The sequence below is a fragment of the Labrus mixtus genome, chromosome 19 (assembly GCF_963584025.1).
Source record: "Labrus mixtus chromosome 19, fLabMix1.1, whole genome shotgun sequence".
In the NCBI taxonomy this organism is placed as follows: Eukaryota; Metazoa; Chordata; class Actinopteri; order Labriformes; family Labridae; genus Labrus; species Labrus mixtus.
This window is the reverse complement of record NC_083630.1, coordinates 17,607,619-17,619,850: the sequence shown is the minus strand read 5'-3', so window position 1 is coordinate 17,619,850 and position 12,232 is coordinate 17,607,619. Positions and strand designations below refer to the sequence as shown.

General features: G+C 44.8%; 1 protein-coding gene across 8 annotated transcripts in view; it reads left to right on the top strand.

Annotated features, from left to right (window-relative positions):
• The window catches only part of cacnb2a (calcium channel, voltage-dependent, beta 2a), a 63,057-nt gene that overhangs the window by 36,625 nt on the left and 14,200 nt on the right, over positions 1–12,232 (top strand). For 6 of the 8 annotated variants that reach the window (XM_061064148.1, XM_061064155.1, XM_061064150.1 and 3 more), the window contains 3 exons: positions 5,004–5,123; positions 11,810–11,932; positions 12,044–12,180. In XM_061064148.1, coding sequence (XP_060920131.1) covers positions 5,004–5,123; positions 11,810–11,932; positions 12,044–12,180 — 380 coding nt within the window. Of the gene's footprint in view, positions 1–2,105; positions 2,847–5,003; positions 5,124–11,809; positions 11,933–12,043; positions 12,181–12,232 lie in introns of those variants that run through there. The other 2 variants (XM_061064156.1, XM_061064149.1) reach the window with 1 other exon arrangement.

Here is a 12,232-nt window from a genome sequence, read left to right as displayed (position 1 = left end):
ATCCTCTTAAATCAACACTCTGTCAAGCAGAGGGATACGATATGCAACTTTTTCTGAATCAAAACTTGAGTAAGACGACAGATTCCTTGTAGAGCTGTGATTCCCCCCCCCCCCCCCCCCCCCCCCCCGCCTCTCCTGGTGGATCAAAGTAGTATATCATGCTGCTGTTAGATTATTATTAGTGGCCTGTGTGCGGGTGACACACTGCTGTCAGTATCGGTGTGACAGCCGGTCTAGAGGTCGGCAGAGTCAGCCCGCCGGAGGCTCGATGTGTCTTTGCGAGTCTTTGTCAGTGCTGCTGTTAGACTGCAGCTCTTCACAGCTCCACAAGTCCTCGTTGGGAGCATCTGTGCCCTCTTGAGGCTAAAGTCGATTCTTTATTGCAACATATGCGACCCTGACTCCTTTGGAAGCAGGCTGAGTTGTGGATTGGTAAACCAGGTTGAAGTTTCGATGGACTGGATCTTTTTTCACTGCTCCCATCGATTTCTGTTCAAAACACGATCTACCGCAAGTAATCGCTTCCTCGCTAAGCTAATTAGTCATAATGAGCTAAAATCATATTACCCCCCCCCCCCTCACAGTTTACCTTTCATGTAAAAGTGTGATTTTCTGCGTGCATGTGTCTTGAGCAGACGAAGGCGTGTCATTGATTGGTTATGAAGAGCTCCACTGATTAGCATGTCATCCTTTGATCTACACTGAGAGCTCCTCGGGGACTCACTGCTGGCCCTAAACCAGCAAGCCCGCTTCAAATGCTGCTCCCACAGGCCGAACACCCGCCTGACTCCTCTGACCTCACACAACCTCGTGACGGGTCAGGTGGAGGACCGTGATGCGTTAGCGATGTAAAGAAAAAAGAAAAGAAAAAAAAGGAGGGAACATTTTGAATTATACTACTGCAGGGATTCATTTCGACTGTGCCTTTTATTAGAGCTGGAAACATTTTAATTAACGCTGTAATTCTCTTCATTTGTCCTGTGTGGCTTTGTGAGGCTCTGCTCACTTGTAATGAAATGAAGCTGATCTGACGGGAGAGGATTTAGAGCGGCTTTCACCTCCCAATCTATAACGCTGATCCAGAGAGAAGAAGAAGAGACGACTTTTTAAAATAGCTACAGTTTTTTTTGTCTCCTTTCTCACTATTAAGGCTGCCAGTAACTATCGTCTCCATTTCCTGCTTGCTATGTTCTCTGATAATCTTTTGTTTTATCACATAAATGTTCCAAACAGCTGAAAAGAAAAGTATTAATAACTGGAATCTGAAATGGTGTATTTAGAGATCTTGTTTTGTCCTACCAACAGCTGAGACATTGAACCGATGCTCATGAAAGGAACAAGTTAGGTATGCATATTTGGCAGCAGCGAGTATTAAAAGGTTAGGGTGTGTCCTGTAGAGGTGGGATGTAAGGGGTTCATAGCGCGATCAACTGTCCCATTGCTGGGAGAACTGGAAATGTGGGAAGGAAAAGGAGATATCAGACGAGGCAGTCAAAACTAGTCTGTGGTTTTGGATGAGAAGAAATTTTGCCAGCTGGGGGGCAACAACAATTATCTCCAAAAAAAAAATGAACTTCTATTTTAGATTCTATTCTACATGTGCAACCAGTAACCGTTTCTAAATATTGAGAAACAAACATCCAGCTTTTCTGCAGAACGTTGTTGGATCATTTTCAATTTTTCTTGTGTTGTTTCTTAAGTTTCTCTAATTATGATGCTAATTGTTTTTCACAGCAGCACATAAAAGGAAGCATTGAGTGAATCAATAAGGGGACTAGTGATAAGTTGCAGGATCAAAATAAGCAGAATTAAATGATAAATTACTGAATCGCCCAGAAAATGTGGATGTGACATTTGTTTAGATCGCTATAAGCAGCTGATATCCGGATAAATTTAACACAACAACATGCACAGTCCAAACACAAACAGTATCCATAACACATGCACTGCCCAGTACTGATCACAGCAGAGACACTACACTAGCAGATGGAAAGACTGTGAGGGGTAACGGAGGAGGGAAAAAAAAGGAGGGGAGTGAAGGGAGGAGGAGAAGGAGGGGTGGGTAGAGACAGAGATAGAGCAGCAGAATCAGTGGAGGAGCCTGCAGGACAAACGCTGACAGGCTGAGACGCAGAGAGTGAGACCAGAGCGAGCGTGCAGCAGCACCTGAACGCAGCGGCTTCATTAGCATCGCGAGGAGCGACGTTAACCGGCAGCCACAGCGGGACTCCTGTGCAGATAAAAGTGCTGTTATCTAAAGCTTTTTGGAGGAGCACAGAGAAGGAGGAGAAACAAGGATGGAGCTTAAAGAGGAGTATCAGTGCCACCTGACTTGTACTGGGAGTCAGCCTCAGCACCTGCAACAGCAGCGGTCTGAGCTCTCCGGCTTATAAGGAGACAGGAGCAAGAGGGGGAGAGGGCTGCTGAGATTATGCGCGGGGCAGCGAGCTCCTGTGGATTCCCCATCTTCAGCAGCAGCAGCAGCAGGAGGAGCTGTGGCTCTATAGATAGCAGCAGCGCTAACTGGAGCTGCAGCAAAACAAGGAGCGCTCACTCCAACGCTTATTATTTACCCAGACATGAGAGTAGCATTTCCAGCCCAGGTGTAACGGCAACCGGCTGCGGATGTTGCCACGGTGTTGAAAGTACCTGTAGCCGGAGTAGCGCTGGTGGGAAGGTGACCACGGCAGTGCAGTCAGGTGGAGTTGTAGCAGCAGCAGCAGCAGCAGCAGCAGGGGGGGGCAGTGGCTCAGGACACTGAATGACCAGTGTGGCTGATGAAGGCCACCTGGATCCGCTTGCTGAAACGAGCCAAGGGAGGTCGCGTCAAGAGCTCTGATGCCTGTGTAAGCACATATGCAGTATGTTCACAATGCAAAAAAAAAAAAAAAAAAAAAGTGTGCATGTTGTGCAGCAAGATTGTGTGTCTCTGGTTAATCCATCAGTCCTCAGTGTTTGGGTCAGTCTACATTGTCTGGTGGTGATGCGAATCTGGGTGTGTGTTATCAGTTATGGCTGTCAGACTGTGGGCAGAGCTCCATATCACCTCCCTCTGACCCACTGGGACTCCATTCATGATCACACCCCGTCGTTAGATGTGACCTGACAGCATTATCGTACCAAGCCAGGTGTGTTCACCTGCACTTTGTGAGGCCACTACAGCTCGTAAAGAGATCCTGACGTGCAATAAGACGCCGATTTAGAACATTTTAGATCATGTCAGAATGTGGAAATGCTGCATATTCAAGCTGAAACTTGAGCCGCGTTTGACTCGCGGTCTTGCACGCTTGTTGATGTTTTAAAAGCATCCGGGAGATTAATATGATCATAATTGTGATGACAGCAAAAGCAGCCATGGATATTTAATGGGCTTGCTTTCAGGTAATGAGTTATTCATATCAGGTACAAAAGCAGGACAATGAGAGACGCAGACGTAATTGATCATGTGTGACGGAGGACATTTCTCTGAATAACCTTGTATTGTGTCCACTCGTGTCGTCTTGTGTGTGAGTCAGGTAATGTGGAGAGATGGGAGATCCTGATTTGTATGTATGTGAGGTGGGTAATTCTGATCAGGCTCAGAGTGAGGGAGGCTATTTTTAACTCAGACAGCTCAGAGTGTAATGGTGCAGTGAGATGAATGAAAGACCTTGTGTGGGTGCCGTAGTAGCGTGCAGGTAAGGATAAGCTCACACCGTGTTTTCCTCAAAATCCTTTTTTTAGTCCCTGATTGATTCTTAACCGAAACTGAGAATGTGGGGCTGGATTTATTTTTAGCAATCTATGTGAAAATGTAAAGCATCTCCCATATTGAGCCTAGTTTGAGCACGTTTCTGCTCGTGGAGCTTATTAGAAACATGCAGAGGCTTTTTAGGTCGGGTACAATCACTTCTATCTGAACCACTTCTCTTGCCCGCTTCCATCGCTGCAACACCTGTTGGTTTGACCTGATAACTGGTCTCATATCTGGCAAACCGAGGGGCGTCCAAAACGGCCGTGTGGGGGTGCCTTAAAACCGCCTACCTTCTCTGGTCCAAACAAATCCAGAGCATTCAGGAGCAGAATCTAAAGTTAGAAGGAGGACATACTGGCTGCTGCATTTTTGTCAGAGAAGCACTTCAACACAGCGTGTTTCCTTAATGTCTGATCATATAGTAAGGTCAGTAGATATCTTACATATTGGACCTTTAAAATAAGCCAGTTTGACACAAAATAGTGTGATCTTGTTTTGCTTGGTTATCTGCTTTAGTAATCTCTGAAGCTCTTTAAACAGCAAAGAAACGGAAGTCTTGCACCCATAAAGAAGCATATTCTTACTTTGTGTGGATCAAAACAATCAACGCCTGCAAGCTATACTCCATCATGTGTACTCAAACTGCAGAAATATCTTCAGGGAAAGCTCGAATAGTGACCCACACTGTAGTTGATGTTATTTGTGTGAGTCTGCTTGTTTGTTAGTAGCCACATATCAAATAGATCCATACTGAGACCTGGCTTTCTTTACATTTCCTGCAGAAGAATCACAACAGCTCTACAGGCGAGCAGCCGACAGAGACCTAAGCGCGGAAGAAAAGCTGCCTGTGATGATGTTTTATTGCATTTTGTGCCCTTTGGCATCTTTCAACAGAATAAATCGGAAGTGTCCATAATTTGCTGCAGATCCAGTCAGCTCTTGTGATTTCCGCACGATGTTCCAGAGATAGTAGGATAACATTTAACTGAACAAAGCCTCCGTTTTCATTATTTCATGAAATCAGCCGAGGTTCCTTTGATGATCAGAGCTCAACACTTCAGTCTGTGTGGGCCTGTCTGCACATTTGTTAGTTGCACATCAGACGCTCAACGTTTCTTTGAAGCGCGAGGGCAGTGCAAAGCAAATTGAGTCCTGAAGATGCTGAGGGAGCCGACCTGTCCGTTTTAAACAGGTTAAACAATTAGAAGAATTTGAGTGTTGTTGTTTTTTTTTATATGTGGCTGAAATGTTTGTGTTTGTATCTCTACAGGGTTCGGCCGACTCCTACACCAGCCGTCCATCAGACTCCGATGTGTCCCTCGAGGAGGATAAGGAGGCAGTGCGCAGAGAGGCAGAGCGACAGGCTCAGGCACAACTCGACAAGGCAAAGGTTGGTACCCAGAACCCAGCAGCACCAAGGTCAGCTCAGGTCACACAGTTCACTTTTTACCTACTGAAAGTTACTGCCAAGGGGTCCCAGGTGGAGATTATTTTGAAAAGGGGGACAGAGAAGAGGAGAAGGATGAGAAGAGGGACCAGGTGTTTATGTGAGCTCTAACTTTAAGACGTTGAGTGGAGGCTTTTCTTTAGCTGTTTCAGCTGTTTCATTCAGCATCAGGAATAATTGATTGTACATAAAGATGGAAGATGCATGTCCACCTCTTCCCTTTGTACAAAAATGAAGCAAAAGTACACTTGCTCGTGGGGCGACGGTGGCCTAGTGGTTGAGTGTGTGCACCCCATGTATGCAGGCTACAGTGCTCCAAGCGGGCGGGCCCTGTGGTTCCTGTCCTGTATCTCATTCCCCACTCTCTCTCTCCAACATTTTTCTGGCTCTGTCAACTGTCCTGTCTCTTGAAGGGAGGCTTAAAACGGCTTAAAATAAACCTTAAAAAAAAATATACACCTGCAGAGGGCGCTGACATTCTGCACTGATGTCACATGGAGCTAGAGTTGCACAATAGTCTAGTTGTTGACGCCAAATCCCTTCCACTAACCTCTCAAGTTCATGGAGATGTTTATAAAAGATTAAAAAATAATTTTTGTGTGTGTTGCGTTTCCTCTCCGCTCCCCCTCTACTCTGCTGATCGGCTGCACACAGCTCTGCACATTTGGCACCACATTTGTCAACAGGGCTGTCAATCAAAACGTGGTTATTTTGCACGCCCCATGTAAAGAGGGGCCCGGACCCCAGGTTGGGAACCACTGGGCTATGGTGTAACGTCATCAGCAGCGAAACATTGCCATTGCACTGACTCGTAAGAAGGGGACAATTTGGATCAATGTAAGCGCAGCAATAAAGACTGTGTTTGAAGGTTAAACTTGCATAAAGATTTTAGATCTCGCTCAGAAGAAGCGGGTTAGGCATTTAGTTGTACTTGTTGGCATTAGGGGCAGGAGAATGTGGGATGTCAATAAGGGTCCCTGCATGAATAGAAGTTTGCTTGCACAGACAAGTCTAGTTGTTTATTCTTGGATGAATAATGTCAAACATCTCTCAGACGGTTTTATAAACTTGACACTGTTTGGTTTGTTGTTGTGTCTGCTTCCTTTTTGGTCTCGTTTTAGACTGACATGTTTTCTTTTCTTTTTTTAATACTGGCATGAATGTTAGCAGGACCATATTTAAAATCTGGTATAAAAAAGGGGTCCTCGGGGCGCTGGTGGCGCAGTGGTTAGTGCGCGCACCTCATGAATGGAGGCTGTAGTCCTCCGAGCGGGCGGCCCGGGCTCGAATCCGACCTGGGGCTTCTTTCCCGCATGTTGTTCCCCACTCTCTCTCTCTCTCTCTCTCTCTCTCTCTCTCTCTCTCTCCCTGTTTGCTGACTTTATCCTTTGTCCTATCTCTCAAATAAAAGCACAAACACCCAAAAATAAATCTTAAAAAAAAGAAGAAGAAAAAAAAAAGGGGTCCTCTGTCAGTTTTCTGTGAAGGTCGCCATCTCTCTAGAGAGAGAAATGGTCTCTAGGTCCGATGACTTTGAAGAACAGATCGGTCAAAGTTGCAGCATGACTTTCTGACTTTCATTTCGACCAAATGTCTGCGAGGAAATCACAATAATTATAATGATAACGGTGGATATGGGTGATGAGCGGACATTGCTGCAGGACTGAGCAGGTGACTGTCAGAGAGGTCGAATATTAGATCTGATTTCCGCTGGTTTCCTGAGATGAACAAAAAGCTTTTCAGGGGACTTGTGATGTGAGAGGTTAGGGGCCTCAGAGGGTTTAGAGCTGCTGTTTATCAGAGCAGAGCCCCCCCCCCCCGCTTCACTCCGCTCTGCTCAGGGCCTCAATTAGCACAGTATAAACAAACACACACGGACGGCAGGCTTTCCTTCACTTACTGGACAGGAAGTGCAATCAGAGCTCGCTTCCTCAGAATCACGAGATTCATTGTTTAAGATTCACGGCTTTCATCTTTGCAATAATTTCTGTGCACAATCTGTCGTCTCCCGGCTTGTGTTTAATTCCTCGGATATTTAGTCCAGCAAGTGTCTGAAGAGTGGGTTTATGGTCTTTCACTGGGTGTTTAGTGTCTTTTACAGCTAGCGCTCATTAGCTATAAGCGCTAAGCTTTAGGCCGACCATATATATAAGACCAGACATTTTCCTCCTGCGCTGTGGCTCGGGGTTGCTCCTTGCTGGCAATGATGGATCATTCCAGCAGATCTATGTTGTTATTTTTCCAGGGCCCCCCCTCGCTCGATCACTAATTAAATAGATAAGTTGGCTTTAGAGATAACCTGGCATGGATCTCCCCTGTTGGCATTTTAAATGACAAATGACCAGTAAAAATAGCTTCTCAGTGGTCCGGCCACCAGAGAGAGAGAGAGAGAGAGAGAGAGAGAGAGAGAGAGAGAGAGAGAGAGAGAGAGAGAGAGAGAGAGAGAGAGAGAGAGAGAGAGAGAGAGAGAGAGAGAGAGAGAGAGAGAGAGAGGGTCAGGGGAAGTACAGACTCTGTGACTGTGAGCCTGTAAGAGCAGTTATTCACGACTTCTTCTTACTTACCACTGATATCAGTCAGTACACAAAATGTTATTTTATAGTCGTTTGAGATATAGAATCACTAAAATAAACACGACTCCTCTCTAATGACACTTGCTGGAAATTCCTAAAAAAAAAAAAAAAAACTCCTGATATTTTCATATGTGAGAGCACAGCAGGATATAATCAGGGGAATTCACCATGAGTGGGGTGGGGTGGTGGCGTTTATATCCTGTGACTGCTGCATGTCGACGGCTACGATCTCCATGCACTTGATTAAACTGCCACACTGTGTGTTATGTTCGTCAGTACGTTCTTCTCCACTTTGTTGTTGTTATTGTGATTCTGTTGAACTACACATAGCATTGATAGAAAGACATATTATTATTTTATTTATTTTTTTATTTTTTTAAGATTTATTCTTGGTCTTTTGTGCCTTTATTTGAGAGATAGGACAGTGGATAGTGTCGGAAATCAGGGAGAGAGAGGAGAATGACATGCAGGAAAGGAGCAACAGGTCAGATTTGAACCTGGGCCGCCCGCTTGGAGTCTTACCTCAGGAGACCCCCCCCGTCCCCCCCTCTTGCTTTGAGGTGCATGTGTCAACAGCCAGGTCAGGAGAATTTCAGGAGAAGTCCTCTTGAAATGATCTAGATATTTTCAGGAGTGCAGATGTGAAAAACAGGTTTACAGTGTCATGTATCCTGTGTCATATCGTGTGTTGCCCTGCACTTCCCACCCCACGTTTCAAGACAATAAATAAATCATTTTTTAAATTATGAAACATAATCTAATTATTTATTTTTTCTCCAGTCCAATCACACACAATAACTGCACACTGCTTTGACTTAATCATAGAAATAAACAGCCTTCATACCTCCAGTTAACTAAATCATCCTTAGATAATTATAGCTTTAATTCAATGAAGGTCATGGCTCCCTTCATACTATATACAATTATTAATTTTCCAGGCTCTCGGTACAGCCTGAGGCCAATTCACGCAGCCAAGGGGAATTCATTTCAAATCGATTCAAGGTGAAACAATGTGAGAATCTTGATTTATAGCGAGCGATATTGTGTGCTTTGCTTAAGGCGAGGCTGCAGCATGCCACATGGCAGATCTGCAGGTGTTTACTCAGCTAGTGTTAGTACAGCACACAGAAGACTTTGAGGTTTTCTCGTCTGAAATATTCATGAGCTGTTGAGATATTGTGATGTGCAACATGTGGTATTTGTTGGCTGTTGTCCACCTCCCAGTGTTCCCAGTTACTGATAGGGCTTCTCTGTAGCGGGTTATCTTACCTCTTTCTGTTTTCTCCATATATGTGTCTCCTCTTATTCCTGCCCTTAACTTCTTTTTATCGGGCTGCATCTTGCCCTCTATCCTTCTGTGCCTCTCACCCCGCCCCCCCTTATCTTCCCCTCCTCCCAATGCTTCAAGCAGGTCTCTAACCCCCCCCCCCCCCCGCCTCTGTCCTTCTCACTGCAGTCAATATGGCATCCATAATGAAGGCCTTTGTTACATAAGAACAAATCATACAGTCAGGAGATGTAGCGATACTGTACAGCTGTCTTAAGCACCATTATGTTCTTTCCTGCCGTCACCTGTGATACAAGGTGGCATGTAGGACAAGCATGTGTGCATGATTGCCTACAGGTCTGGAAAATGTCATTAAGCTTGTAGAAAGCTTCACCTGCCAGGCTGCCATGATGGATAAAGGCAAGTAGAGCAGCTGGGAGGGAGGAACGGGCAGCAGTCCATGAGCGATGCAAGAAAGTGCACCATACGTACTAATGGACCTTATACCTTCATGCAGGCATGTGACTCAATGCATGCAAACGCCAAGGACGCTTTGTCCTCTACGAGTCCACACACTGCACATATGGGATTGGCTGATCTCAATGGAGATGTCACAAGCACACACACACACACTCACAGTGCACCATCACTATATGGAATATTTACATTGCTCTCTGCAGGGGAAAAAATTATTCCAAGAGGATTTCACTAATGTATTATTTCCATAATCCCTCATATTTCATCATATTTACTTCACACCTGTTGTATTTCATGAGTGGACAGTGGAAGCTGTAATGAGGCAGCATGCCCCCCTCATCTCTGAAACCCCTCACTGAGCATTACTTCCTGTTTGAAAGAGCTCAAGTACCAATCAGGTCCAAGAAAATCCAATCACTCCCACTCTCTTGTTTGGTTGTTAAAGGTTGAGGACGAAGGGCAAAGTGCTGCTTTACAAATGTTATTTTAATCTACAACGGTGATCTAATCTGTTATCGACTTTTTAAACCTGCAGTAACTGAGATTTTTGATACTTGGGGGAAGAAAAAAAACATAATGAATGAATGTGTCTGTACCTTTAAATATGTAAATGAGCTGTGTCTGACCACGCCCCCTCTCTGGAAGGGCTTGGGTGTCTCAGACTTTCTCGCTCCATCCTCTATTGTTTACGGTGAGAAGGCAGACTCAGAGGGCAGAACAAACACTTAGCTGTGGGAGTGTCACCCACCTGGGGGAGGGGTTACTGCCCTTTGTGATGTCATGAAGGGACAATCTCCAAACAGCCTGTTTGAGCCCAGATTTTCTGAAAAGTGGAGCAGACAAAAGACAGAGAGGATGGACTTTTCTCATCATTGGGGGGTTTGTAGACTGACTAGAGACACATATTAGTGTTAGAGGAACATGGAGAAGTGTATCCAGCATAATATGTGATCTTTAAAGTTAAGAAAATAAATTCATGGCCAATGCAGGAACCATAAAAATATGTTAGTCTGCTCGTCCAAAAATATTTATACAGCAAATATTTCCTCCAAAATATACTTAATATATCTGTCTTACTTTATCTTTATCGTTTGTGCAATTGCCTGAATACTTAGTTGGAAAAATTCCGCTTTTCAGACGACTGATGCGACCAGGAATATTTGAGAGTACTTTAAAAGCATTCATCAGAGTCTGTACAAGAGCCAAATAAAGTGACAGCATCAAAGCTCGGATCTCGAGGGCTCAATTTGGCTCTGAGCAGAAAAATTACACACCCCTTCCTCCTCATCTTGCTCTCTTTCATCTGCAGGTAAATATTTGGCGTGTCAGTCTAAGCTGGATGATTACTCTAAGCCACCTCCCCGTGCATTCGGTTTGGGCTTTTCACTTGACTCCTGTCACGCTTGTTCCACAGTCAAAGGCAGAGCGAATGTAATCTGGTTGAGGGCATGACCATGTTGCCAACTGTTGAGGCTGGCTCCGAGATTATGTCCAAAAGCTTTTATGTAATTCCTAAAGGGATGTTTGTCTTACGTGGGTATATTCTATTCCTGCAGAAGATCTCGATTTGGAGGGTTTTGTCTGTGAGCACATGGTTCTCCCATTACATTTTTTACATGACATGACCTCTTTTTTAATCGTATTCAAATCCCTTTGGAACAAAACGTAACGCGTCATTATGGGCAGAGGAGATGTGCTTTTGCTTTTTGCAGTCAATATCTCTGTCTGCAAATGGAGAAGATTGTTCTCGTATAAGTGTGTGGTGGTCGTATTGTTGCGAGCAGGAGAATGGGAAACATTTCATTAGCTGTAGCCATTATCTCGATGAAGTGTTTGTGCCAAAGAGGAAGGTCAGCAGTGATGCGATCGGAGGGCTCGTATTGATTCAGCTATTGTAAAGACTGTGCGATTGATTTATGAGCCTTTTTACACAATTGCTGTTTGTGCTCCTCATAAGTTACTAAGAGACGAGAAGAGTCCTGTTTTTCTAGTGAGTGTCAAGGTGGTGTAGCTTCTGACACTCATTATGTAGCAACACTCTGAGTTGTGAAGCTTTAGCCTGTAGCACACAGACAGAGCAGCGGCAGAGACATTTATGGGGAGAGCATTTACCACGTTTACACCTTGTTCAACGACAAGAAAGACAGCACAGCAACGCTGCAAGAAAACAACAAGATTTAACCGTTTCAAGGATTTATTTTGATGTCTTCTGGATTATTTATTAATCTGGAAACATGTGCTATTCAAATGTCATTTCATATCGTTTGCGTGATCTGACATTTTATCTCCCTCTTCTCGTTCCTCTCCCCCAGACCAAACCAGTTGCATTTGCTGTTCGCACAAATGTCAATTACAGCCCGAATCATGACGATGACGTTCCCGTGCCAGGCATGGCCATCTCCTTTGAGGCTAAAGACTTCCTCCATGTCAAAGAGGTGAGTCGTCCTTTCTAGAGCCGATGATATGGGGGGGGGAAGGGGGTGGAAATAAAGATGATGACCAGGACGAGGATGGTGGATTCATGAATCTGTGGTCACTCTGTGTAGAAATTCAACAACGACTGGTGGATAGGACGCCTGGTGAAGGAAGGCTGTGAAATCGGTTTCATTCCTAGTCCAGTGAAGATAGAAAACACTCGCATCCTCCAGGAGCAGAGAGTCAAACAGGGCAAATTCCACTCCAGGTGAAAAGCCTCTCAAGTTCTCTGAGTAAAACATCTGTAGGCTTCTTAAGAG